The sequence below is a fragment of the Pseudopodoces humilis genome, chromosome 5 (assembly GCF_049639895.1).
Source record: "Pseudopodoces humilis isolate 2021_Gansu_Grassland_sample_001 chromosome 5, ASM4963989v1, whole genome shotgun sequence".
NCBI lineage: Eukaryota > Metazoa > Chordata > Aves > Passeriformes > Paridae > Pseudopodoces > Pseudopodoces humilis.
This window is the reverse complement of record NC_142204.1, coordinates 25,259,861-25,287,320: the sequence shown is the minus strand read 5'-3', so window position 1 is coordinate 25,287,320 and position 27,460 is coordinate 25,259,861. Positions and strand designations below refer to the sequence as shown.

At 50.2% G+C, this 27,460-nt stretch overlaps 4 protein-coding genes across 8 annotated transcripts; 1 reads left to right on the top strand and 3 right to left on the bottom strand.

Moving 5' to 3' along the window:
- Positions 1-623: 623 nt before the first annotated feature.
- On the bottom strand, positions 624-3,128 carry SMDT1 (single-pass membrane protein with aspartate rich tail 1). The gene is made up of 3 exons (XM_005527678.2): positions 2,930-3,128; positions 2,246-2,386; positions 624-910 (listed from the first exon to the last, which is right to left on the bottom strand). Exons 1-2 carry the CDS (start codon positions 3,083-3,085, stop codon positions 2,249-2,251), a joined length of 294 nt encoding a protein of 97 aa, XP_005527735.1. The 5' UTR covers positions 3,086-3,128; the 3' UTR covers positions 624-910; positions 2,246-2,248.
- A 170-nt stretch (positions 3,129-3,298) lies between these two features.
- Positions 3,299-13,007, bottom strand: PHETA2 (PH domain containing endocytic trafficking adaptor 2). Of its 5 annotated transcripts, none has more exons than XR_015772476.1 (4): positions 9,656-9,764; positions 8,481-8,684; positions 4,023-8,077; positions 3,299-3,763 (listed from the first exon to the last, which is right to left on the bottom strand). XR_015772476.1 is itself a non-coding variant. In XM_088054954.1 (3 exons), the coding sequence occupies exon 3, from the start codon at positions 8,067-8,069 to the stop codon at positions 7,260-7,262; it is 810 nt and encodes a 269-aa protein (XP_087911080.1). In that variant the 5' UTR covers positions 8,070-8,077; positions 8,481-8,684; positions 12,926-13,007; the 3' UTR covers positions 3,299-7,259. The 5 variants fall into 5 exon arrangements, 3 of the variants coding, with proteins under 3 accessions (XP_087911080.1, XP_014112179.2, XP_014112180.2); XR_015772477.1 differs by having other exon boundaries at positions 4,159-8,077; XM_088054954.1 differs by lacking the exon at positions 9,656-9,764 and adding an exon at positions 12,926-13,007 and having other exon boundaries at positions 3,299-8,077.
- On the top strand, positions 9,847-15,016 carry NAGA (alpha-N-acetylgalactosaminidase). The gene is made up of 8 exons (XM_005527742.3): positions 9,847-10,418; positions 10,787-10,961; positions 11,104-11,281; positions 11,562-11,656; positions 12,318-12,479; positions 12,967-13,164; positions 13,373-13,516; positions 13,765-15,016. Exons 1-8 carry the CDS (start codon positions 10,087-10,089, stop codon positions 13,942-13,944), a joined length of 1,464 nt encoding a protein of 487 aa, XP_005527799.2. The 5' UTR covers positions 9,847-10,086; the 3' UTR covers positions 13,945-15,016.
- Positions 15,017-15,672: 656 nt separating this feature from the next.
- WBP2NL (WBP2 N-terminal like) lies at positions 15,673-25,804 on the bottom strand. The gene is made up of 8 exons (XM_014256671.2): positions 25,707-25,804; positions 22,678-22,786; positions 21,993-22,128; positions 20,383-20,475; positions 19,402-19,611; positions 18,866-18,985; positions 18,119-18,195; positions 15,673-17,244 (listed from the first exon to the last, which is right to left on the bottom strand). The coding sequence occupies exons 1-8, from the start codon at positions 25,763-25,765 to the stop codon at positions 17,197-17,199; spliced, it is 852 nt and encodes a 283-aa protein (XP_014112146.2). The 5' UTR covers positions 25,766-25,804; the 3' UTR covers positions 15,673-17,196.
- Positions 25,805-27,460: the final 1,656 nt, after the last annotated feature.

Below are 27,460 nucleotides of genomic sequence, written 5' to 3'. Positions count from 1 at the left end.
TTCATTTTGAGAGAACAGCTGGTCTGATGTGACTCTTCCTGTGCCATAACAGCAGAGAAGACCTTTGAAGTCATATCATACAAGGATTTAAGTGCAATAGCAAACACTTTTATGAAAAGAGGAGTTAAACTTCATGCAGTGAAGAAAACAAATACATTAGGGCTCTTTCAGGAGGAAGGACTGAACTACCTAGGAAATATTAGATACTTGGAGCCAGAGTTCAGAGATTAAATGCTATAAAAAACAGGAGCAAGTTGATTTGCAACTGCTGATCTCAACCTTTTACCAAAGCCACTCAAAGTTTTAACTGTGATGATAAGATTAACTTCACCTCACTGAAGATGAAAGACAATGACACAGTTCCCATCTGATACAGCTGCTACATTGTTGAACCACAGTGCCATTGTTGATGTGCACTCTGTTCTTTAATAGGACTGTGTTGTGGGGCTGCTGCTTCCCCTAGGATTCCACATGTCCTGTAAATCAGTACTGAGTTACTGAAAGGACTCAAACGAGAAAATAAGCATGAGGAGAGCTTCCCTGCTGGAACAGACATACAGAGAAGGGTTAAGACAGAAATGCTAGGACATAGGCAAATAATGTATAAAAACACAGGACCAAAGTTGCACATGTCAATCTCTCGACCTTTAATTGTTTCCCATGTTGCTAATTCAAGGCATCCCAAGCAGTCTTCAATGAGGTGAGCATGTGTGTACAAGGACACAGGGCCTATCAAGCATTTCCTTCAACTCTGCTCTACAGATTTCCGGCATACAGAGATGTGCAGGACACTCACTGGCAAAAGGGGATACAAGGCCCCCTGTTCACTTTAGGAAGGACAAAACACAGGTGACAGATGTTGGAACCATTGTTTTGTCAATGGCTTTCTCCCTTCTGTTCTGTTCCAGTGCTGCAAATAGAAAAACAAGCTGTTACAGATATACTACTGAGCTGCAGTCTATCCTCCCAAAACTACACAAAATGACATTTACATGAAGGGAGTTTCCAACAGGCCAGTGAAGTCTTTGCAATCTTTTAAGTTTTTGCAATCCTTTAAGTCTTAGCTTTTAGCTGCACAGTGCATACTGGAAAACCCCTTAATAACTGGAATACACCCACCAAACTGATTATAAATCTACATTATTTACAACTTCTCTAAAATAGTTTCTCTGATCTGTAAAGAATCAAATACACCAAACACAGGAGTAGCTAAACAGAGTAACAGAAAATGGTACAAAGTGTAGCATAGTGCAGATAAAGGTGAATTATTTCCATTCTTCCTTTCTGCAATGAGTCTGAATGGTCCAACTTCTCCAGAAATCAGTGTTTTACCACCCACCAGTTTGTTCTGATGGGTTCTGGAATTCTCATAAATTGTTCACCTATATGAGAATTTCAGACAGTGTGTGATTCTGTTTTAAAAGAATCATTCCACAAGTTAGAAGAAGACTTCTAAACAAAAGACTTTAAACAGGTAAATAAGTAGAACAAAATCATGGAATCATTTAGGTTGGAAAAGACCTTCCAGTTCATTTGGTCCCAGTTGTTAACCCAGTACTTCTAAGTCCTGTGCTTAACCATGTCCTTACCTCCAGGGCGTGTGACTCCACTACTTCCCTGGGTAGCCTGCTCCAATGCTGGACAACTCTTTCCCTGAAGAAATGTTTCCTAATATCCAATCTAAACCTCCCATAGCACAACCCAAAGCTATTTCCTCTTGTCCTGTTGCTTGTTACTGGGGAAAAGAAATTGAACCCTACCTGGCTACAGCCTCCTTTTGTAGCTGTAGAGAGTGATGAGCTCTCACCTGAGCCTTCTTTTCACCAGGCTAAATAGCCCCAGCTCCCTCAGCCACTCTTCATAACAGGTGTACTTCAGACTCCTCACCAGCTCTGTTGTCCTTCTTTGGATGTGTAATGTAGGAACACTTAAGTCTCTCTGTTGTCTGCAGTATAGACCCTCATTGACTACATTTTATTTCTGATTTAATTGACAAGATGGAAAACACCATCAGTTTTTTCCAGTCTCTAAGGAATGCATGGTGTGGAGATTGCAGATACCAGTCTGGCCTACTCTGGTACAAAACAAAAAAGCTGATAGCCAAAGACATATCTGTGTCATGTGTTTAACTGCAAATGCGTCTTTTAAGCTGTTGCTGGCTGTATTTCCTTGTCTGAGATTCTCCCTGCCCCAAGTCAAACGGGAAGCACAAATGATTAGATTGCTGATGTAGTTAATGACATACCCTTTAATCATCGTCATCGTCATCCTCTGGGACAAAGATATCATGTTCTTCAAGTAAGGCTGCAAAGTTCTTACTGATCTGAGTACCAACATACAGGAAAGGGATCACGACGCTGAAGACTCTGAGGAGGCCGAAGGGTGTCTGCAAGGAGTCGATTGTAAAAAGTGGATCTTTACATCCAGGCAAGTCGCACTTTGGCTGAACCGGCACATTCCCGGCTCCACAGGCGCGCAGAGGGTCCGGGAAGCGGCCAGAAGAACAATCTGCGTCCCTAGTGCCAACCCCCGCACCGCGCTTTATTATAGTATAATAGTATTACAAGTACTCCCGCACCAGCGAGGGGAGCCCGGGGCAGGGAACACCCGTGCCTTAGGAAGGGCGAGGCGGTCACCTGTGACAAAGGGCGGTACGTAGGCGTGTGTTGCTCTCCCCCATAGGCCGCAGCTCTGCCTCGCTCGGAGTGACGCGAGGGGCACAGGCCGGGTGAGCCCCGCCCGCTCGGGGGGCCGCTCCCGTCTCCCTCCCGCTGCCGAGCGCTTCCGCATCCCCGCCCACTGCCCCCCGCTCACTGGCCCCAGGTACTGTCACTCAGCCCGCCGCCCCGCCCGCAGCAGCTGCGCCCTCCCCGATTGGCCACCGCTGCCGCCCGTTGCTGCCGCCCCCGCCCGCTCGCCCCTCACTCACCTTAACCGGCTTAGGCAAAATGGCGCCGCTGCGGGTGACGGTGGCACCCCGGGAGGGCACCAGCGGCACGGCCGTGGCCCGGCCCGGCTCACCCCAGCCCGCACGCCCCGAGCGAGCCACGGTCGCCGCCAGGAGCCGCCCGGCTGCCGCTGCCATCCCCGAGCCGCGGCCCAGTCCAGGCGTCACCCGGAATCTCGCGAGGCTTATGGGGAGGAGGCGAGATCGGCGCTGCGCATGCGCGGGGCGAGGCCGCGCCCCCCCGCCCCCGCCCCCCCCCCTCGGGCTCTGAGGGCATGGCCAGCCCCTGCAGACACGCCCCGGGGCTGCACGGCTCCAATGGGAGCACAAGGGCTACAAATCCAACCGGTTTATTCGGCTTCGTGGCATAAAATACAAACATAATATACAACGTAATGGGATACGTAGTACAAGTTCCGCGCGTAAAACAAACTCTAAACAATGTAATGCAATGTATAATAACAAGTTCCGCGTGTAAAACAAAGGCGCATGCAAAACCGCCTCTTAAAAAAAAAGAACACGTCCTACCTAAAATAGAAGCACTTGGAAAGGCAGTTGCTCGTAGTGTTTTCCAGGTAATTGTGCGGAGAGAGCACGAGTTTGGTGCTGCTGGTGAAAGATGTCCCTGTGCATTTCAGCGGGTTTTTTTTTTTTTTCAGCTTCCGAACAAAGGCAGCCGAGAGAGGTAACATTGAGGGGACTACCAGGCACTATCAGCGCGGTAGCCACTGTAACACAAAATGTCTGATCTTGGCCATGATTGTCCACCACGTGGCTAAGAGTGGCCACGGGTAAAACCTTCAGGTTAGTCTTCACCTGGACTCAGTGGAAAACAAGCACAGTTTTACAAAATAAAGATATGCAGAAATTATATAGCACAGGCTCAAATCTGAAATGGCAGCCTCAGAAGAATGTAAGGATTTAATCAACTATTTTAGCAGGATTAGAAGCCCTTCTTGGCACAGCTCACAAAGGCATTGTTAGAATTGCCTTTCCTCTTTCAATTTTTTTAAAATTTTAGCACTTTTCTCTCACTGCTTGAGCCCTAAAGAAAATTCTTAGAAAATGATCTTACTTCAGTCCTTTTAGAAAAGTACCCCTTCACCTTCAGTGTTCAGCTCCCCTTTTGCCATGAAACCTGTTTAGATAGACATTCTCTATTTCTAAAAATAAGAAGGGAAAGTGGAGACAGGAGGTGAAACAGTCCAAACCTGAACGACTGGAAAAAAAAACCCTGGCTGGCAATGAGTCTTATATTGCTGCCAGGGACAATGTGCAGTGAAAACTCTCTGCCTTTCCTGTAACAATCTCTGCCTGCAGAAAGACAGACCGGCTGCTCCATTAGGCAGCTAAATGTTCAACCTCAGGAAGCTGAAATCCCGACCTCCTGCCTAGGGGCTGCTTCAAAGGCACTGACAGCACAACCAATTCAGCTGGGCTGGCTCGGCTGCCTCCACCTCCGAGGAGGCAGTGCAGCACTCAGGTGCTTCCTGCCTAATGAAGCAAGTGGTCATTAAAACACCTGTATTCCCATACAAATTTAGGCATGGCTGCAATGGTGGCCCTTTTCACTTAGAAAAAGGGCCTGCCTGGGATGGTGAGGAAACCTTGATCAAGCACATCCAAAGACACGGAGTGCTCTGGAGACCTACCAAAGGCATGGATGGCTGGGCTGAGCATAAATGTGAATCAGGATTCAGCCATTTTCTTGTCAGCACTGCAGAATAAAACACCACATTACTCCAAACACAATCAGAAGGAAAGCAGAGCGCAGAGTGCCTCATTTGCAGGATTTGGGATTTAGCTGGGATATGTGCTAACGCCAAGGTAGGTAGCGTGCAAATTGTGCCGTTTGAATGGGACAGATTAAAGCATTATATATAAGCTCTTTAGTAATGTTACGGGCACAATCCTGGCTTATTAAGACAAACTAAGCTTCTTAAAAATGAGACTGCCCTTAAATGAATAATACTGTCTCAGTTTCAGTTCTGACAGAACTGGCTTTGTTAATTTATTTTCCCTTTCAAGTCAGTCACAATTCCTGGGTCTCACGTAGGAGTTGCCACCACATTTTGATTTGTTTAGGAAGTTGAGTCTTTACTGTCAATCTTCCTTATGTTAATCTGAGACATCAGTAATATTCTCTCTGTATTATATTAAAAAAAAAAAAAACAACAAAAAAACCACAGGAAAATGCTTTGACCTTGACAAATTTGACCTTGGTCCCAAAATACCCATGCTCAAAGCAAGGAGGCACCAGGTAATGCAATCCCCTGATGCTGCTGCCCTGGCATGGGAAAAGGGACACATGCAGCCAGGAATGCTGCAGTACTGAACACGTCAAGCAGCAGGGTAGGGAAGCATAAATAGCCCCTAGGTCCAACCAGCTGAGCTGCTGATGAAGCCAGGGCCTTGCCCCATGGCCACCTGCTCCTGATTTTTCTGAACGGTTTTCACATAAGCGGAACAAAAATAATCCTCCCAAACTTGAAGACAGTTACTGTGCAGTAATACAACCATGAACTGGAGAGGACTGGATTGCATTACTCACAGGTGAAGGTTACACTCTCACTGACCAAAATAATTTTTAAGATCTAATTTAAGATCTGATTTCCTCTAATATACCATTGAGCCATAATTAGGCAGGAGGCTGGAAGCTCATCATCCAAAACTACCAGAGACACACATTAAAAGGCACCAAGAGTTAATAGAATTAATTTGATTTCTGCATTGGCTACCTCCACAGGCTATTGCAAAATAGGAAGCTGAGTGTGTTCAAGTCCAGAAAGGTTCCCAGCCAGCCATGACCTGAAATGTGCTTTTGCTTTACTAGCAAAGCTCTTTAATAAAACAGGACAATAAAACCAGGTTTAACTGTTTTAGGTGGGAAGCCTGCAACTAGATAAGTGAGATTTTTAAACCCCATCCCAAGGGTGTTCTAGTCCCTGGACTTGGCACCCACCTACTTGTACCGTATGCCTTGTGGCCAAGGTTTCTGACCTCCTGATGGATGATGATGTTACCATAATGAGGCGACAGGCATGCCTCCCCACAGCCCTCCCAGCCCGCTGGGAGAACAGGATGTGCTGCAGAGATCAGGCAAGCAATGCTGACATGAAATCAGAGGGAAGTGCTGGTAGGCCAGGTGCAGGCTTGGTAGAAGGCAGCAATATGGCTTTGACACTGGAGAGGCAAGCCCAGACACTGCCAACATCCACAACTCACTCCCACACTTTCACTTCTCCTGAGAAGTGAAGCCCTCTCTCCTTCCCCACTCCTTCGAAGCCTCTCCAACTGCCAGGAGCTGGGCAGAGCCACAACACTGAGAGGCCCTGCAGGAGTGTGGCTCTGGACACCCTCTTGGACAAGCAGCCCGATGAGCAGACTGAGCCCTATATGGCACTTTGCAGGGGCTGTGGTCTAAGCAAAGGCTGAGAAATTTATTCCTGCCCAGGCAAAGAGGCTTTAGCATCCCTGTTTAGGAACAGAGAAACCTTGAGCCAGCGATATTAGCAGGCTTGGTTACCGCTTGACAGAGTCCAGATCAGCCCTGGGGAGCTCCCGGTGTCCTCGCTGTGGCTTCAGGCCAAGCTCTGTCTCCATTTCAGGCTTGCTGCTGAGTATGAGCACACAAAGAGACAGTTGCAAGACCATGATATCCATATCCTGAAGGATTTAGCTGAAAGAAGGGTTAGTGAAGATAGAAGTAAAAAAACAATGCAAAAGCCCCAGCAACAGCTGCAGTGGCTCATATGTCCTGTAGTGAGAGAGGTACAAGGCTGGAGGCATGCACTGGGGCCAGTGGCCTATCAGAGGCACTTCATAAGAGCCCAGCCTTACCTGCTGCAAAAGAACAAAGGCAGAAGGACTTTGGTACAAGACCACAGACAGTAATAAGCACTGGTTAAAAGCAAACTTCCACGCTGAGAAACAGAACAAAAAAAAAAGTGGTGAAGGAGAGGTAGGGGATGAAACATCCGGAGCATCCACCATGTCAGAACGGCAAGTGGCCAAGCTCGTTGGCTGAGGTTCATTGCATATGTGCTGATTTGGGCAGCTCCTATTTCCAGCAGAAAGAGTTTAAATAAAGGTGGCTCCCTTGGTGTTACACATTCTCCAGCTGTATAAAGCCTCATGGAAATTAAATGTGAGGTTTAGAGATTTGGGTTCCTCCCAAGTAAAGTATACACAAACTGCACACTCAGACACTCATGAGGGCAGGGGCCAAGCAACGTCCTTCACTTCACTCTTCTGCATGCAAAACAGGCCGCTGGGCATCAGCTGGCCACTGACTTCTGTTCTACACCCCCAGTCACGGGTGTCCCCTCTTCTGCCGCTCCTGCCACTCCCGTCTCAGCACTGCGATCTCCTGCCCGTACCAGTTGTGCAGCTTGGAGAAGCAGATCGTTTCTGGTGACACTGGGCTCTCTGGCATGGCTGGTGAGAGGCCAGGTGCTGGGGATCCTGTGGCATTGCCGGTGGCCGAGCGCCGGCGTGGAGGCAGGGGCGGGGGCTTCGTTTGTCCCCCATCGTGATCACTGCAGGTGGCCCCACCGGCGATACTACCACCACTACTCCATGTGGAGTAGCCATTCTCCAGGGTGGTGGGCTTCTCCTGGAGAGGCTGCAAGGCAGGGTTGGAGAGATGCCTCTTCCTGCCAGAGGAGGATCTCTGTGGAGACTTACGGCAAGCAGCCAAGCTCTTGCAGGCCTCCTCCAGCTGTTTCTCCAGCTCCCTTACCACCAGCCGCATGTAGTCGAAGCTGGCCCGTGAGAGTGCCTTCACCCAGGCCTCCATGGCAGCCTGCCCGTCAGCCACCAGCACATAAGCCCTGGCACCAGCGTCATCAAAGCGGATGGCGAAGGCAAACTCTTCAGCGGCCTCGCACAGCTCCACAGTGCAGCCCTCCAGGACCACCAGCCCCATGGGCTCCCGGCTCTCCCGCTCCTCGAAGTAGAAGAGTAGGTTGCCCTTGAGGACGAACCAGCGGCGCTGGTAGGAGGTGCCATGGTGGTGGGCATGGTGGTGGTGCCGCTCCACCCGCTTGCGCAGAAAGCCAGCATGGTCAGCGGGTGAGTCACAGGTGGCGTAGTGGGCCACGCTCCGCTCATTCAGCTTCATCGCCCCACCTAGGAGCAGAGGAAGAGAGGGGGAAGAGGTTGTCTTGGTGTGAGGAGCACAGGCCCCACCAGAAGAGGCCTGATCCTGCTCCCAGGAAAAAGCAGCCCCGACTCTAGCAGCCACTGATACAGGACAGTGTCTAACTCAACAGGTACCCCTACAAAGGGCAGGCTCGTTCCTCGCTGCTGCAAAGAGGAGGTCACTACCCGAGCCTCACCACCCAGACACCTGTCTTTCCTGGGAACACCCACACCGCTGTTTCACTTGGTATTCCACAGGTGACCTACTCTGCTGGTTTTTAATGGGGCACATCAAAGAAATTTGCCTCTCTGCCTGCGAGGCACTCATTTTGCTCTCTATTAGAAGGCAGGATAAGGAGAGTATTTCAGACACAAGGGCTCTGGAACTTACACTTCTCTATTCCCTGTCTCCATGCAGGACCATCCCCACCAGCCCTCCTGGCAGCAGAACTCCCAGCTCCAGCAGGTTCACCAGCAGGGGGGTGCAAGGTGCTGTACCAGCTGTGCAGGTCAGACTGCAAAGCCTCGCTGTCTTCCTTGGCCAGGCTGCTCCCTAGCTGAGGGTGTCCGAAGCTTCAGCGTGATGAGCACCATCCTTTATTGGAGGGAAAGGATGAAGGAGTTACAAACCAGAACAGTTTGGGACTGACAGAGCTAAGAGTTGTGTCACTCCCACCCCAGAAATCCAGGGTCCTCACTGTAGGCAAGCTGCACTGGAAACTGGGATGGCAAAACTCCGGGAACATGCACTCACTTCAAAGATTGAGCCCCATGCCAGCTCTGGACAGTGTTCCTGTGGCTTTGTTTTCTGGCTCCTCGGTTTGTTTTGGGTTTATTAAAAAAAATAAATAAATGTTTTGTAGAAGCTGTCACTGTCCCATTTGTGGAGGCCCTGTGGCAGGCGACTTTGCAAGTCAAGGAGAACAGAGCCTTGAAGGTCAGAATCAGCACAACCTTTGTGGATTATTCAATTGCAAAAGGATTTCCAACCGCTAAAACTCCACACATAGCAATATGCAGAAAACAAACCACAGCCACCACTCCCAGGACAGATCTGGGTGCTAGGAGCTCCCCACTGCTGAGCAACATCCAGAATCCCTCCCGGAGCCCCTCTCTCCCATCAGGGCTTGTGAGGCACGGCTGAGGACATGGGGGCACAGACCCCAGTTGAAAAATGCCCAAGACCCCGACCAGACACAAGGAAAGGCTGTTCCCTAGAGGTGCTCTGCCCTGGGGAGCTTCCAGCCTGGCACACGCAGGCTGCGCACAGCCGTGGCGGCCCAGGCCGGCCCTGACCGAGGGGACTGTGGGGGTCCCACGTGTGCCGTGCTGGGCTCTGTGCCTTTGTGTGCGGGCGCACGCCTGTGCAATGGGGCTGAGTGTCTCTGTGCGTGTGTGTGCCCTTCTGTGTGCGTGTGTGCCCTTCCGTGTGAGTGTTCGTGGTGAGCCTGTGTACCCCGCAGCCGCTCACGCCCCGCCGCCGCCCTGCCCCGGCCCGGCCCGGGCGCCGCCTGGCCCTTGCCCAGCGCCTCCCCTGCGGGACCCCGGCACCCCGGCCCGGCTCACCTCCGGCCGCTCCTGCTCGGCGGTGCGGGGCAGCCCGGCCCTGCCGCGGCCGGGCGGGGGAAAGCTCCAGCGGCCGCCGGGGCCGGCCCGCCGCGCCGGCAGCACCGCCCCGCCCGCGGCCGGGGGGGGGGGGGGGGGCGGGGGCACCGCAGCCAGACCGGAGCCGCGTCCTCCCGCACCCCTTCGCTCCGCCCGACACCTCTGCGGGGTCGCCACCTGGGGGGGAACCTAAACCCCCGCCCCCAGAGTCGCTGTTGGGGTGCAGCAGGCACGGGGGCGGAGGTGACAGGGCGCCAGCAACGGGGTGCAGCTGCAATGGGGTGCAGTACGGGCTGGGCGCAGTGCTGATGGGGACCAGCTATGGGGTGTAGCAGCAGTGGGGTGCAGCACGGACAGGGTGCGATACTGACAGGGTTGCAGCGGGGGGAGCGATGGGGTGGCGCTGCTGCGGGGTGCAACACCGGCGGGGCGCGGTGGCTGCGGGCGGGCGGGAGGCGTGGGCTGTCGGTCAGGTGATGCGGACGGCGTCATGTGAACGGGGCCGGGGCCGGGCCGGGCCGGGAGAGTCGCTCTGGGCCCCGGCGGCAGCGATGGAGACGATGGTGCTGAGCGGGCTGGCGCTGGTGCTGGCGCTGCCCTCCCTGGCCCTGCCCTCCCTGGCCCTGGAGAACGGGCTGGCGCGCACTCCCCCCATGGGCTGGATGTCCTGGGAGAGGTTCCGTTGTAACGTGGACTGCCAGGCGGATCCCCGCAACTGCATCAGGTCAGCGGATGGGGCTCGGTCGGGTCGAACTTCAGGCCCGGGATGGCTCTGGCACCGTCTGGCTCTGGCCCTTGGCCCCGGGGTGGATGGTGCGTGGGAGGCGGGAGGCTCAGACGCCCCAGAGCTGGGACGGAGAGCCCTCAGAGCTGAAAGATGTGGCCAGGCTTTTCAGGCAGTCGGGGAAATGCTTCCTCCTCGGTGAGATCACTAAACACGGACAGGGTTTAAATGAGAGCGCTGGAGACCCTCCTATGGCCCGGACCAGTCCTCCAGAGCCCCCAGTTAAGCCCCAAATCCCTCTGCCTACCTCACCTGGTGAGGCACAAGGGTCACAGGGTCTCAGCCTGCCACGTCTCCTCAATCCACAGCGAGCAGCTCTTCATGGAGATGGCAGATCGGCTGGCAGAGGATGGCTGGAGGGAGCTGGGCTACGAGTACATCAACATTGATGACTGCTGGTCTGCCAAGCAGCGGGACGCGGCCGGACAGCTGGTTCCCGACCCCAAGAGATTTCCCAGCGGAATTAAGGCTCTAGCTGACTATGTGAGTGCCTCCTGGGAGACACCGGGGATCTCTGTCCTCATGCCAGTATGGTGGGAGAGCTGGGAAGCAATAGAGGACCCTGATATCTGGGAGATACCTTGGATGCCTTCATTTGCTCCTTGCAGCTCTGCTCTCCTCACAGGTCCATGCCAGGGGCCTGAAGCTGGGCATTTATGGTGACCTGGGCGTCTTCACCTGTGGGGGCTACCCGGGCACCATGTTGGAACACGTGAAGCAGGATGCCCAGACCTTTGCTGCTTGGGGTGTGGATATGCTGAAGCTGGATGGGTGCTACTCGTCTGCAGAGGAGCAGGCAAAGGGTAAAAGTTCACCAGCCTCTAGCATTCCTCCCCCTGCTGCTTGGGTTGGGGCAGCTGGGCCCTTTGCAGCAACACTCAGCCCGCCAGTTCTTCCCCTGTGTCTCCTACTGCAACTGTTGGGAAAAGAGGCTGGAGTTTGTGTGCCCTGGAGCTGGTGTAAGGAAGGAAGCCAGGCTAGCCTGGTATTCCCCTTGCTGGGAGGGCTGGGACAAAGGCTGCTACTGGGACATGGACTGTTGGCAGCCACCCCCTTCACTGGTTGTCATCTTCTCTCCCTAAGGATACCCAGAAATGGCCAGGGCCTTGAATGCCACAGGCTGCCCCATTGTCTACTCCTGCAGCTGGCCAGCGTATCAGGGGGGTCTTCCCCCCAAGGTAAGGGTTTTCCCATCTGTTGGCAAGTTCCCGTGTTCCCTGTGTCCTGGAGGAGCTCTTGCTGGAGCACCAGGAGCAGGGTGTTACACCCCACTTATTTTTCCACCCCTGGATGGTGCTGCAGTTCCCCAGAGGGAATGTGGCCTTCCTGACAGGCATCTGGGGACTCTTGGGGGTCCCAGTATGGCTAGGTGATGGGAGTTTGTGGGAAGAAGGCTGTAGGGTGTATCCTTTCCACCCTACTCAGATGGTATGGGGTTGGTCCTGACAATCTTCTTGTGAGACAATCCTGTCTGGTTTCAGTGCTTGAAATAGGATAATCTTCCTAGTATATGTTCCTGGAGAATTGGTTGTACTCATTTCCTCTTTCACTTCTTGAGTCAGTGCTGAACTGCTCTCATTGTTGGAGCTGATAGCTTATCATATTTCTCCATGGCCTCTATGGTTGTTTTGCCAGACATTCTATTGTACTGGAGTGTGCCCAGACATAGTAGGATTTTGCCTCCTTACCCTTCCCTCCTCGCCCTTCTCCAGATTCCTCTGCCTTTCACAAACTTTCTGGACAGTGCAGCTCTCAACAATCAACAGTGCTGCCCCTGCCTCCCCCACCTTGCAGAACAGTTCTTTTTTCTCTCCTGCCTGACACTGTTCTCCTTGTTAGGTGAACTACACCCTCCTGGCAGAGATCTGCAACCTGTGGCGTAACTGGGACGACATCCAGGACTCCTGGGACAGTGTACTTTCCATCGTGGACTGGTTCTTCACAAACCAGGACGTGCTGCAGCCGGCAGCTGGCCCCGGTCACTGGAACGACCCGGACATGGTGCGTCCAGGTGATGGGTGCTTTGGCCCTGTCTGGGGATAAGGATCTACAGGGATCCCCTTCTAAGGGCAGAGTAAAGGAGAAGCTCCAGGAGAAGGAGCCCTGTTGCTGCAGAGGCAAAGCTGATGTTGCCCTTGGCTAAGCTGTGGGAAAAACCCGTGGTTGAAATGAACCCTTCACTACTTGAATTTACATGTCAAGTTCTCCAGGTGCTCTCGTCTTTCCCTGCATAGCCTGAGGGCAAATAGTGGTGAAACAAAGAATGTTAATGAGTGCATCTGAATGTATGTTGCTAGCAGGGATGAGCTCTCCCTGTGGCTGTGATGGCAGTGGTGGAGTGGTGGACTACTTAAGGGGAAGCAAAAGTGCGTGTGAGGTTTCCCTTGTGCGTTTCCTCCCAGCAGGAAGCAGCATCACCACGGATGACAAGCAGACAAGTTTCTAACCTTTTTCTGTTTCTTCCATATTTTCATCATCTCCTCTCCAGCTCATCATTGGAAACTTCGGCCTTAGCTACGAGCAGTCACGCTCCCAAATGGCTTTGTGGACAGTGATGGCAGCTCCACTCCTCATGTCCACGGATCTCCGCACCATCTCCCCCAGTGCCAAGGAGATCCTGCAGAACCGCCTGATGATCCAGATCAACCAGGACCCCCTGGGAATCCAGGGGCGCAGGATTGTCAAGGTTAGGGGGAAAGCAGATGCATTTGGCAGAGCAGACAGAAGTAGCACAGAGCATCAAAATAAAGAGGGAGAGGGAAACAATGCAGAGGAACAGGAGCAGGAAAGCTGTGGGAGTTGTGGGCCCTGTTGGTGTGGCAGCCCCACAGGGCAAAGTCAGAAGTTACACTGCTCCTAGCAGCTCTGCCTCACCTACCTATCCCCACCTCCAGGAGAAATCCCACATCGAGGTGTTTCTGCGCCCACTGTCCCAGGCTGCCAGTGCCCTTGTGTTCTTCAGCCGGAGGACAGATATGCCCTTCCGCTACACCAGCAGCCTGGCCAAGCTCCACTTCCCTGAGGATGCTGTGTATGAGGTGAGCCCCACTGACACACTGCAGAGCAGGGCAGGCCCACGGCACATGGATCCCCCTCTTCCCAGATCTCTATGCATTTTGGTGGGGGATGAGAGGGAGTACTCTAACGCCATGCCTCTGGGATGAAGCTGCAGCTGCCCACTGGGTCACTCTGCTGTGCTCTGTCCCACTGTGCCATGTCAGTGACCATAGCTGGACCCTAAGGTGAAAGGTCTGGAATGGCTGGTAGTTCCATCTCTCTCTTTCAGGTACAAGATGTGTATGTCGGGAAGATCATCGGGGCCTTAAAGACAGCAGACAACTTCTCAGTGGTTATTAACCCCTCGGGGGTGGTGATGTGGTATCTCCGTCCCATGGCACTCCCGGTACAACCCTGGCACGTGGAAACCCAAGCCCCTGGCGAGGGTTTCCACCCAGCCTTTGTGTGACAGGGCCCAGCGGACGGGGTGTGGACCAGTGCCAGGGTGAGCTGTGAGACCCCAGAGCACATGGCTCTTCATTGCACAAGTGCCTGTTGCTGGTGAGCCCAGCAATGCTGGGCAGTGACCATCCATCCCCTGGTACCAGCTTGATGATGTCTGCTCTGTCTGTGTAAATCAGGAATTCTTGCTGCCCACTGCCTAAGGGTGTGCAGAGCATACTGCCTCAGTGATTGCAAAGCCTTTTGAGATCCTCCTGTGGAAGATGCCATACAAGTAGAATCCAGCCACGACTGAAGTTTGGCAGCTTCATTGAGCTGGGTACTACTGGCAGCTGCAGGGGCTGTTTGAACTACACCTGTAGAAAGGCTTTGGGTGCTTTAGTTGGTGCTTTAGGGTTGTGACATCCCCTTTTCCCACAGCCTCACACCCCAGGTGTGTGATGACGTTAACCTCAAGGATCAGACTTGGTCACCTTCTTTCTTTTGCTCTATCAGCTTGGTTTAGAATAAGGGGCTGTCAACAGGGCTGCATCTCTCCCACATACCTGCACCAGGACCAAGAGCTCTTGGAGGCATAATGGTCCTGTGCAGTGAGGCTTTGCCTGCTCCAGCAGGCTGAAAACTCAGGGTTTCTCAGGGAAAGGCTTCTTCTCCCAAGGGCCTTTGCATCCACAGCTCTATCCTGAGGAGGAGCCTACACTAATAAACTGGAAGTGAGTGTCAGGACACTAAAGCCTCAACTGCTTCACCTTAATACAGCAGTCTACCTACGGAGGAGTTCTAGGTGACACAAGATTAAGCCTCAGACTGGATAAATACAACATTTTAGATTAGGAAAAAAAATTTCTCTATTCAGCTATGGGAGGGTTCCTGGTCATCTGTCCACTCTGGTTCCTGAAGGACCAAATGGTTGATTCTGGACCTCTCCAGAAACTTTCTCTGGGGTGCAGGGTCAAGATACTGAACACAATGCTTGCAGTTCTAATAAGGAAAGACTTGCTAACAAAAGAAGGAGCTGGCTTTGTTCCTGGGGAGTGATTGAGGCAAACTGATTGAAATAAATGGAAGTAGATCACAAACTCTGTCTCATGTATTGCTAGCTATAGCTGCTTGGTTAATGTAGGATTACAGGGTCATTACCTCAAACCAGGAACAACTATGCTAGGAAATAGAACTGGTTTCCTGTCAGAAGCTGGACTGATGCAGAGTAGGAAATGGCTTTCCAGTAGTTACATGTTCAGCAGGGCAGCAGCATTCCTTGGCACAAGGGAAACAGATCTTACAGTCTATAGCCAAGTGCCATTTTCCTTATTAAATATTTATTTTTCCATTGCTGGGAAAAAATTGCTGGCAAGGAGTTTCTTTTAAAGACTTTAATGGCCTTCCCTTTGGTGTAATGTACATAGAAGAGGTGCTATGAATGCAGATATACTGAGTAGCAGTGTGGTGACATAGCCCCTGCTACATGCAGTGATGGGACATGAACATGTGCCAGTTCTGGATACCTGGGGATAACCACAGGCACCAGCCAGCCTTCCACCCTTCCCAGGCAGCAAGGGGATAAACCCCATCTTCTTCACTCCCTCAAGTTACTTGATTCCAGGTCCAGTTTAGCCACATACCAGGGAGAGAGAGATGTACTGACCCACAGGTGACCCAAGGGAACATCAGTAGTGGTTATAGTTCATTCCAGCCTTCTATGCAGTATGCAAGAATTGAGATCAACACTCTGAACTGGCAGATAAAGGTATCAACACTCCTGTATTAAAGTGCAATTCAGAAAGTTACAAACATTCATGGTTGATTTTTTTTTCCTTAAATACAGAGTTGTTAGAGTATCTCTAAGTCAGAAAAAGTGTTTATTGATAAGGAAACTTACTTCCCCCCATGTGGAACTGCTTTAGGAATTCATACTTTTAAGCTGTGCAAACCTGACTTGCAGGAGAGCCCTGACTTGCAGGAGAGCCCTGCCATGCAGGGAAGTAAGAGGGAAAACACTCCTTCCCCCTTCCTTGTGAAGGTAGGGAGGCTGTAGGAAGTAAAATCACCCTCTATGTAAAGGATCACAAGGGTCTCCACCAGACTAGAGACTCTTCAGAGCAGGTTTAACGGCAACTATATCCTAAGGAAAAGGAAAGTTGTGGCTGAGCAGCCAGAGTCTCTGCAGGAGAGCCAAGCATTAGTAACTCCCACCCAGACAGCAGTTGCCAGCTGAGAGCACTGCACCTGTAAGCAACCAACTGTGGCATTACAGTGCCCACATTGCTCAGATGTGGGCACACACAGCCTGGCTCCAGCAGCTGAAGGAAAAGATGAAGGCCAGTTTTCCCCTGTGGAGGTAGCACACAGCACAAGTTTGCTCAGAAGAGGGAGCCAGGGCTGCAGGACTTGTCTCCTGACAAGGCTAGTGCCAGGTCATCTGCCTAATGTAACATATTTTGCTCCAAGGCAGGCAGCCTCCTGTGCAGCGCTTGACTCCATTACGCTCGAGGAACGGCTGCTTGACACAGGATTATTGCACAGACATGGAGCCTGCTCAGACAGGGAAAAGACAGACTGATCCTCAGGCCTGCCAGTCTATGAACTCACTGCCCTGAGGCACACCTTTGTTTGCTTCTCTATTCAATGGCTACAAAGATAGGTTGATTGGGACCCATCCCCTTCCCTCTTGCACAGCCAAAGGCTCCAGTGTCTCCAAATGCACTTCCCAAGGTCATCACCCCTCAGCTGTTAGTCCAGGATGCCACACACTTCCAACACAAGACAGGATTTCCAAAGTCCCATCGCACACCGAACTGCCCTAGAATTCAAGGAACTTTAACACCTTTTTCTAGGGCACTGGATGATCTATGCAGGGAACCTCATAGCTCTCTACACCTTTCTTCCTGGATGGTGCTTCAGAAGTCAAAAGTTTGGCATTCCAAGTTGTTTAACTCCAACAAGATCCCAGGGCCTTCACATTTTAGTCCTAAATTAGTCATGTGATACAGTTTAATAAGAAGTCCATCTCTCTCCTCAAGCCAATGGCAGGGCAAAAGGTTAGTCCTTCAACCCCATGAGATAAAGCAAGTAAGTAGGAAAGTGCTGTTGTCCTGCCTTATATTGCCACTGACTCAATGTTTAAGGAGGGCAGGTGCTCAGCTGCCCAGCACTATATTGTAGAGAAACAGATCTAGAGATATGCTAACTTGAGGGGTACTAACAGCCAAGCTGTCTTCAGGGAGAGAGAATGTGGGAGGCTGGCTGCAATCTCGTTCTGTTAGTTGTTCTTCTTATCCTCAGGAGGTGTATAAGGAGGTGGCTGTTCCTGGAAAGAGATACGGTAGAGTCAACAACCATGCTTGTTTTATGACCAGCTCTTTCCAGGCATTCTCAGGCTTGGCTCACCAGAAATGATTGCCCTGCAGTGAGCTTCAGACAGAACCAAGTTCTATGGTTTAAGATGTCATTTCATCACACCATTCCTCTCTAATATCAGCTATGTTCCATGATACATGCAGTCTCCATAACAGTTCTAGGAAAAGTCCCCTCAAAACCAGGTAACAAATTGTCTGCTGCAAATGGACTATTTAATCTGTTTTAAATGCCATCTTCCCTTCCAGGGCTTTGTCCCTGTTGAAACTCATGGCTCTGACCCAGCAGACAGCAAACCCTGGGCTGAAGGCCAGCTTTGCTGCTCCACCAGTCTCCAGCCCTCCAGAGCCAAGGCAGTGAGGGGCACAGCCAGACTGCCATGTACCAGATGGAGGCTACACACAACCTACTGGCTGTCACAGAACAGTAAGAGACCTCCCTGCCTCCACACAGCCCAGAAAGAAAGCAAAACAGAAACCTACATGCCGTCATCCTTAAGTGACCTATTCCTTTTTAACTCTCCTCATTTTCAGGCCCAATGGATGCAGAGAGCTCTGTGCTTTCTCTGTACCCATGCAAGTCTGTTATGCCTTTAGGAGTAAGACAGGTAGTAAGTGGCTGTTACTGGGTCAATCTTAAGGCTTTCCTCCTTTCTTGACTGAAAATTTAACCAGCCTTCTTCATGGGAACCTCCCTCCCAGAAAAATGCATACTTTCTGTGCATGTTCAACATGAAGGTACACTAGACTTTGCTAAGAAAGCAAAGCACCATCTCTGCTAGTGACAGAAGGAGGAGTAGGCATATGAAGACCAGGCATGGTACTCACCATGGGCATATACACGTTGTGTGGGTTGGCAGGGTTGTAATATGCACTGGAAGCAGCTTCCATGGCCTTACTACCTCCTGGAAAGGAAGGTAAAGAAGCCACCTTAAATATCTGAGACAATAGCCCTAGCTCCAGAGCCCTCTCCCCAGCCTCACCTCTTCTAAGGAGGCAACAAAGGCAAGCTGGGCTAGAATTGAGAGCAGCTCAGGAAAGCTGGCTAGGGCTGACCACAGGCTGTGCAATGCAAGGCTTGTGGATACTAGCTTTGGAGCAGGCTGCAGGCCCCATGGCCTCTCAGTCCTGCTTGAGAGCTAGCCTGGGAAATTCATAGGAGTATTTCAAAACAATCCTCAGAGACAGAAAACAACTGCCAGGTGCTGTTTGTCTGTCCTCTTGTTTTCCTTGCAGGAGAAGGTCAGGGGGTGTTGTGCCACTGACCAATGATGGTGATGTGTTGATTTGCTAACCAATAAGAGTTTCCTTTCTGTACTTTCCATGTATCTGTCTATAAAACAGGCCTGAAGTAATAAACTAGAGAATTCTCTTGTTCTGACTCCCTTAAGAGTCTGTGTCGTTCTTTACGCCATTCCTAATTAGAACGACAAAGGCTGAGCAGCTCCCTAGAGAAGACTTGGAGCTCTTGTAACAACAGCATCTTCACTCCATGCTGTGCCCATGCCACCCTCAGCCCAAGCCCCCAGGCACTCTTTTGCACCCAGATCCTGGCAACTGCCCAATCCCGTTTACCTGGCATTCCTGGGCTCACCCAGGCTGGGGGAGCTGAGGGTCCTGCAGGAGGTGCCCCGGAGTAGGGGGGTGGAGGCGGCATGTACATGGGGTTCATGTTTGGAAGTGGTGGGTAAATACCTGAAAAAGACAACACCAGGTTGATGCTCTGGACCACAGACCATGGGACAGAGGGGAGAGAGCTCACAGGCCCAACAGCACATTAGCTGGGGACAAGAGCAGTGGTAAGGGAAGCTCTCCAGGCTTGGTAGGGATGCAGACAGCAGGGATTTGATAATTTGCTAATGCCTGTGATGTTAGCAGGCAATAATTCTCTACCAAGCAGCAGCACAATTTGCAAACCACACTTTCATGTAGCTAGAACTACTCATGTAGCGACACATGGCTGTAATCAACAGTATGTGACAGATTTCTGCAAAGACAAGGATCCTTGATGGAGACAAAACTACAGCAACCCTCACCGTAACCCTCACCATACCACTGTCACTTCTTCACAGCTAATATCAGCCACAGTCATCATTACACAACTTCCAAACCTGGGCTCTGGGCGTATGGATATCCCATGGGCTGTGGAGCAGGTCCATAGGCATTCACTGGAGGTGGTGCATACGGATAAGGTCCGTTTGGTGGTGGAGGGGCGGCGTAGCCTCCTGGCACAGGTGAGTAGCCCCCGGGGGCAGGTGTAAATCCTCCGGGAACAGGGGTGTATCCATAGCCAGGGTTCTGCAGAGGAACGCCACTGGAAGCTAAGGAACACATGTTTAGTAAGCCAGACATCTTTTCTTAAAACTAAATGTACAGAATAAAATTTAAAAAGTCCTGTTAATGCAGCACTGTTTCCCTTTATCTAGATTCACCATATAGTCCTGGCACAGTACTGTGCCTGAAGAGCATTAGTCACAGAGTGCTAAAGGAAACCAGCTGCAAAAATAAAACCTCACAGGGCTCCCACTGCTTGAAGGAAAGACTACTCTAAAGCCAGTAGCAGTACAGCGTGTTTTCCTTTTTTTTATATACTTTCTTTCTGAAAACAAGTACATTTTAAAACACACATTTCTTTAAAAAGAAAACTATCAGAAAAAAGTACTTGTTCTTCCATTTGAAAATTTTGAAAAGTATTTGTTTTTTAAAACCCTATTTTTCCCTTCTCCAAATGTGCACGTTAGCTTTCCCCATCTTACTGCACTATTTTAGAACTGAGCTGAGAGTAGGTAAGTGAAGCAATTTTTCAACATCACACATGTCAACTTTTTTCCAGGAGAAATAAGGTTCTGTAAAAAAAGATGGTCCACATCAGAAGCCCAAACACCAGAATATTCTGACTGCACAAAAGACGTAAGATGAAATAAAGAAAAAGGATTGAAAGGGACAGCAAAAGTTTCCCTGGAAAAAGAAAAAAATACTTTGTTGTGAAGAGGGCCTAGGGTACCCCTCTTCCCATGAAGTTCAGAACGAGCACAATTTGCTTACTAGCTCAGCCAACCATGGGGGAGCCACAAGATCTGAAAATCCCTTACCACTAGAAGCAGCTTTCAACATCAGCTGTCCAAACTCAATGGCTCCTCCACTGTTGAAAGTCAGTTTAAATGTTCCCTGCCCTTCCCAGCCACCTAGGAGAGAGAAGTAGAATTGAATCAGACTATTAGTCTCCTCAGTACCATCCAAGACAGCAAAATTGTTTATACTTCAATAATTTTTTTCTTCTTTATTTCAAAACTATTTTACATCCTATTACCAGGGAGAAAGAATCATGGTACCGCTATCAGACATCCCCCAAATTAACTCAAGAGGATCAGGAATTTAACATTTTACCCTCTGAAAGTTATAGTCTTGTAGAAGCAGCCTATTCTAGATACAAGGCTGTTTTGTCCTTTCCTGAAAGGTTTAATGGAACCCAGAAATGAACAGCGCAAAGATGGAACATTTATTTAATTGACAATATTAACTGAAAGCCCTCAGATGAAGTTTTATTGACATCCTCAGTGAACTGCGGATCAGGATTGATCTGCAGTTCACTAAGGATCTCAATGCAACTCAAGCCAGGATTTAAATCAAATGCAACATCTTTAATCTTATTGACACATAGAAGCTCACAAAAATTATTAAATGCTGGTGTATAACAGCAATTTCTCAGAAAAAAATCATTTCAAGTAGGCAATGTCTTGCAAGGTAGATAGGAGTGCTTTGTTTTCTGAGGGCTTTCTAGGATTTGGTGGGTTTTTTTGGTGGAAGGTGCTTTGGGTTTTGGTGTTTTTAACAAAAAATATGTGTCAATAAATATAAGATTTATCTTCCTTGTCTAACAAATTAGTATCAAGAGAGATAGTCTCTTGGGGACGAAGTAGAAATAAAGCACATAACAGTAACAGAAGAGTACATCATGGATAAAGTCATTCCTTTGAAGACTCACCTCTATAAAACCACTCTTAGTATGACTTCAGCCCAAGAAAGTGGGCTGATCCACAATCCCCAGACTACCCAGTCACTTTAAAATATTGTTACAAACAGAAAGCAAAAAGAATAAACACTTCAGATGCCATGAAAATACGCAAGAAAGGGCTGAAGAGGGAAGAAATTTGAACCAGAAGCCATGTTTCTAATCCCTATCTTTTGCAATTCCCCATGTCTGGTCATAAACACCACTGTTAAGTCTTACTGTGGCTTCACAACCAAATTGGGATTAAAGCTAAATCAATGATGGACAGCAGACTCACAGATCCATGCAAACCATACCCAAGGGGCTCCTGACTTCGCAAAAACCAAAAGTGGTTGTTAATTCTCATTCTGTGTATCAACAGCAGGCACTGGTGCCTTGGTCATTTACCCACCTTCCAGGTCAAAGACAAGAGAAAAGCACACTATGAAACTACATATGATACACACAGCAATACAGAAGTTAAAGAATTAAAAGTCACCCAGGGCAAGTCAGTCCCGGGCCTCAGGGCAGAAAGTGACATGGTAGCAGTGCCCTAAAGTGCAGGAAAGGGGAGTTACCTCAGTGTGGACACACCAGCTATACCACCACAGCTACTCTGCCTTTCCTGTGCACATAAGCTGGTCTGGCATTCAGCAAAAAAGGCCTTGTGAGGTTTGGGAAGAGCTCAATCTACAAAGCGCTGGCACGTACCTCCGGCCTCAGCCTGGATCTGTCCTTTGATGTAATTGGCAGAGAAAACAGGCTGCTCGATCGAGCATCCCTTCACCAAATAAAACGGCATCATGAAGGACTGCATAGGATCCTTGCCCTTGGACACAAAGATCATCTGCAAGACAGGAGGGAATGCTTCTGAATTACTTGAATTCAATATAGAGAGTGATGATGGAGTTCTCATTGTATCAGCATCCAAAAAGAGGGTAACTCAACCTCTAGTGTGAGTATGCACTGAGTTATTTCACAGCTTTAATACTCGGGATCCCCAATAGATTTGATGGCACATGACTCACTCACCTGAATCACGTACATTCGAAAATAATAAACCACTTAAAACACACCTGCACATTATACAAGAGTTGTACTGTTCTGCTTTTTAAGGATAAGCTATGAGAGTTTGCAAAGGAAGTATCATTGACTGACACATTATATTAAATATATTCTCTAGACAGTGATTTCCAGGACTAAGTGTGCCTTTGCAGGGGACTGGAATTGTGACATAGGTATGAACTATCCCATTTCCACCTTTCCTTTTGCTACGTAGTGCTGCCAGTGGTCCGTTCCACAACAAAAACTCCTTCTTCTATCACCAACTAGGTTACTACTTTAAAGTTTACAAGATCCCTAGAGAAAGCAGCAACCCTGCTGGCATCAGACTTACCCTGTAAGGAGTGAGATACAGCATTCCTTTCTTGGTGCCTTTGAAGATTTCAGGCTTGCCTGTCACGTCACTGAAGGAGAGCTCCACATCTTTACACTGTTTGAGGACGCTGCAGGAGGAAATCAGACAGATTGGAGAGACAAACTTGGTAACAGCTCTGACACATACCCTCATACACAGGAAAGGGAACAGCACAGCAAAACTCTGAATATTACCCCAAACCCCTGCTGTGGGCCCTGCTGTTTTGACTTCAAACAGAGAGGGATGATTTATGCAGACTGGAAGAGTTCATCCTCTCATCTGAGACAAGCCCTGTTCCTCCTTCATAAAGGGCACCTTTAATATACAGGGCGGGGGGTGTCTCCAAAGGTATCACACTGAGGAATTCTGCCCTGCACACAAAGACCCTCAGCCCACAGATGAGGGCACAGAAACGGTTCAGGTGTCAGAAACCATCCCCTTGATGCCAAGGTGTAATCTCAGAACAATTCTCCCTCCCTAGTCCATGCTCAAATCAAGTCCACTGCGCTGGAAAATAGCGCTGCTGTAACGCCACACCCACTGTGCAAACTGAGGAAGTGGCTGCACTGAAACCCTCACTGCTGGCTCTGCCTCACATGACTTAAGTAAGTTTTTGTAGTAAACAGTACCACATTAAAGAATGAAACAATGGGTCAGCAATGTCAGCAATAAAGATATTATTGTTATGGGAACATTGGCAGAGTTTCCTAATGACATAAACCCAGATGAGAATTGTGAACACTGCAGGGTCAGGGGTATAGAGGCGCATGAAAAATTAAATTTTCAGAAAAAAATGAGTCATCTTAGGAAAGCATGTCACTGAGTCTACTGTGCAGATGTAAACATACCACACAGTAAGAAAATCTGCCGAATAAACAGAAGAACCAGAATAAACAGACAAACCTTCAGTGTGTTACAGTGGCGGAAGACTCCAAGGTGTGTTATGGTTCAAGAGCTTAAAAAACAAAGTGACAAAGCGCTAAACCAACACAAGCCTGAATGGGCTGGATCTAAGATAATCCTTATGCATTCTGCTCAGCACACTGTAAAAATCAAATAAAGTCAGGAAACTCTGCAATTATTTGGGGAAGGGAGGAATCTGCAGGGCCACTATAAGGAAAAACAACCAAATGCCCTATAGTTTCAGGTTGTTTGCTCTTTAGGGAAGAACACTGTAGATGTATATGAAAAATGCAGCTACCTGAGAATGAAGACAATGAAAAGCATAGCTTTGATGAGAAAAAACTACCTAAGAAATTCTACTGGGACACTACTTCATAGCTGAGCTAGATGGAGATTCTCCGACTGGCTGGAAGGGACAGACTTATGAGAGAGAAGAGCTCTTTCCATTTCCAAAATGCAAGGGGGAAACATATATTTTTGACAGCTTTAATCTTACCAGAACACTGCCTCAATATGTCTTATAGTAGCATTTCCCACCACTTTGCCTCACTGGGAAGAATTTCCATGTATTCATATTAATGTTTACTGCTTTGCAGCTACTTACACGGGCAAATGACATGCAGCCACCACCACAGAGAGTAATTAGGCTGCTGAACCGGTCTGCACCTGCATGCCTGTCCAGGGCTGTCACGGGAGGATGTGCACCCTGTGGAGCCACACTGCCCTCACTTGTGACTGAGCAGCCCTCAAAGAATGTATGGTTTTATGGTCTCAGGCCAATGCTAAGGGTCAGAAGGGATCTTAAAGGTTACCTAGTCCCAACCTCCCTTCCTTGGCCATGGCCACCTTCCACTAGATCAGTTTGCTCAAGGCATTATTCAACCCAGCTTTCAACACTGCCAATGCTGGGACATTCACACCTCATCTGGCCAACCCATTCCAGTGCCTCACCACCCTCACAGTAAAAAATTTCCTCCTAATGTCTAGCCTGTATTTCCCTTCTTTCAGCTTGTACCCATTACTCCTTGTCCTAGCACTGCAGCTCCTGACAGAGGCCCTCTGTGCCTTCCCTCTAGGTCCCATTCAGATACTGGAAGGTTGCAATGTCTCCACACAACCTTCTCTTTTCCAGGCTGGACAAACCCAACATTCTCAGCTCATCTTCACAGAGGAAGTGCTTCATTCCTCTTGCCAACTTCATGGCCTCCTCTGGACTTGCTCCAACAGTTTCATATTCTTCTTATGGTGGGGACCTCAGAGCTGGACGCAGCACTCCAGGTGAGGTCACACCAGAGTGGAATACAGAGGCAGAATCACCTCCCTCGACCTTCCGCCCACGCTGCTTTTGATGCAGCCCACGATTCAAAGGATAGAGAAATCTCCTTTAAATCAGCACAAGCTCAACATGTCAGAGGACCTTCCTGATTGAAGTATTAGGAGTCAGCTCCAAACTCAACACAACATGGAGCATATTCTTGGAGTGTAATTTTTCTATTCATCACCAGACCCAAACCAACTCCTTTGACCCTTTTACTGCGTCTCAGGTTTCTAGGATTTCTCTTACCAGGATTTCTCAGACCAGGATGGTCTGTCAATCCCCGCTCGGGGCGAGAGCTTCTGCTCCCATGGAGAGGTGCTTCTCCGTGCAGAGGAACTTTGAATTTAAGTTCCTTACTTAATAATTCAAGTGATCAAGACTCCTACCTGAAAAAGTCCCTGCCTCTCTGGCGTCAATAAGTACATGACCTTAAAAAAAAACCCAATTCCTTAGCTTTTACAAGCTATGGTAGCCTCAAGCTTCACCTAGGACTCCCGCTGGAGCTTTAAGGGGGCTTTAAGGACTCCCGAGCTTCCGCGGTGAAGACGGGGCAGCTCTACGGACTGCAGCCAAGCCTGCTCCCCACTACCCACCCCAGCCCGTCCCCACCCTGCCAGGGAGCCCTTTAGTAACGCAGACCCCGGGCCGAGCCGGGCCTGCGCGGCCGGCCAGGAAACGGGAGTCGCCGCAGCGGGAGACTCCCACCACTGTGCCCCGCCGTCCCGGCCCTGATGAGGGGAGAGGGGCCGAGGAGGACCCGCCCGGCCCCGCGGCCCCCCCCCGGTACCTTTCGGCACTGGGGATGACGACACCGCCCTCCTGCGAGTGGTTCCTGTTCAGCGCCATCTTTGCCCCGCCGGCCCCGCCCCTGACCCGGTGGCGGCAGTGACGTCACCCCAAGCGCGGCCCCGCCCCCGACACCGCCCCGCTGGCCCCGCCCCCCGCGGCGCGCGCCAGGCGGAAGTGAGAGGGAAGCGAGGCGGAAGCGAGGCGGCGCTGGTTTAATGGCCGCTGGTGGCGGCGGAGACGCTGTGAGGGCCGGCCCCGCCCGGCCGCACAACGAACCACAGACACTGGTGCCTACACGCAGCCCTGCTCGCTCCTCTGGCTTTCTCTGCTCGGTGCAACCACGGCCGTTCGCTGCCGTGGTTGCCTCAGTGGAAGTTGTCCAGGATTTGCAGTGCTTAGCAAAGTTTCTCTGGCGAACAGTCTGTGAGCCTCCGAATGCGCTGGGTGGGCATCTCTGGTGTAAGGTTTAGACTCTTCCCCTCTGCGATAGCACTCGGGGGATATCTCGGGGGAGACAGCTGACTTGCTGTGGTCATCCTGGAACTCGGCTGGTGGCGCACGATTCAGGCTTTTCCCAGCTTGTCCTTTCACAGAGACTTCTTCCCAAAAGTATCTCCCGCTGGCATGCCACGTGGGATTTATTTTGGTATTTGCCATTTGTAGACTTCCTGGTAGGTACACGGGATGTTGGTAGGATATTGGCATGAGCAGATGGCAGTGAGGAGTACCTGAGCTTGGTTTTCTCTGCAAGCTTTTACGGATCCTTTAGAAGCAGTCTATGATCCGACAAATTACGGAGCAGGGTGTAAAAACCACGTTATTACAAACAAATAAAAATTGCTAAACCTACAGGGCAAAACACACAGCCTTGTTGTTGAAATCCACATTACAGGCAAAGGAAAGTCTCTTCTGTTGCATGGGTCTGCTCTGCTTTGCTTTCTTTAAGCAGGGCAGCATTGTGTCTCTGCCCTAACCCTTGGTTGGGCCCAAGAGTCATAAAGATTACCAATCTGTAGCCCAGGGTGAAAGTGATGGAACGTGGCTTCGTGCTTCACTGCTGTGAAGAAGCAGAGCCCTGGTGGTGTCTTTGATGAGGTTCACGTCTTTGATGTCCTTGGGCTGAGGAGGGCTGGCAGTGTGGCAGGACGGTTTCTGCAAGGGTCCATGGTATGTGACAAGTGACGAGGCTCCTGTTCCCTGCAGGAATGAGGAGGCCTGGTGCAGGGGGAAGGGCGTGCAGGGCTATATGCACATACTGCATACAGGAACACCAGGAGCCGTGAATGTGGGTGGTGAAAGGACTAGGAAGTGCTGGTACGATGTTCACAGCCTAGTGGTGCTGAGAACGACTGATTTGTGTGGACAGGTGGGAGTGAGAGTGAAGAGAACCTTTGCTTTGCAGTGACAGCACCAGAGAAAGCCACAAGATGGACATACGCTCCTGACAGTTTTGCTAAGGCTTGGAGAACCCTATTCCCAGCCCTGGCCCCATACAGCTCCATCAACCAACATCAAGTTTGATTTGAATCCTCCTCTGCTGCTCATTTGCTGTTTTCTTCTTCCTCCCTCCAGTGTCAGCCTTTCCAACCCGCATCCCAAAGCCCCCACACTTCCCTTTCTCTCAGTGCTGCCGTGCCCAGCCATGGCATTCCACATGCATGTTTTTACGTGCAGCTGGCAACTCTCCTGGAGGGGACAGCCCCTGACAGCCACATGACATGCAGAGACAAGAAGACACTGCCAGCCTCAGGA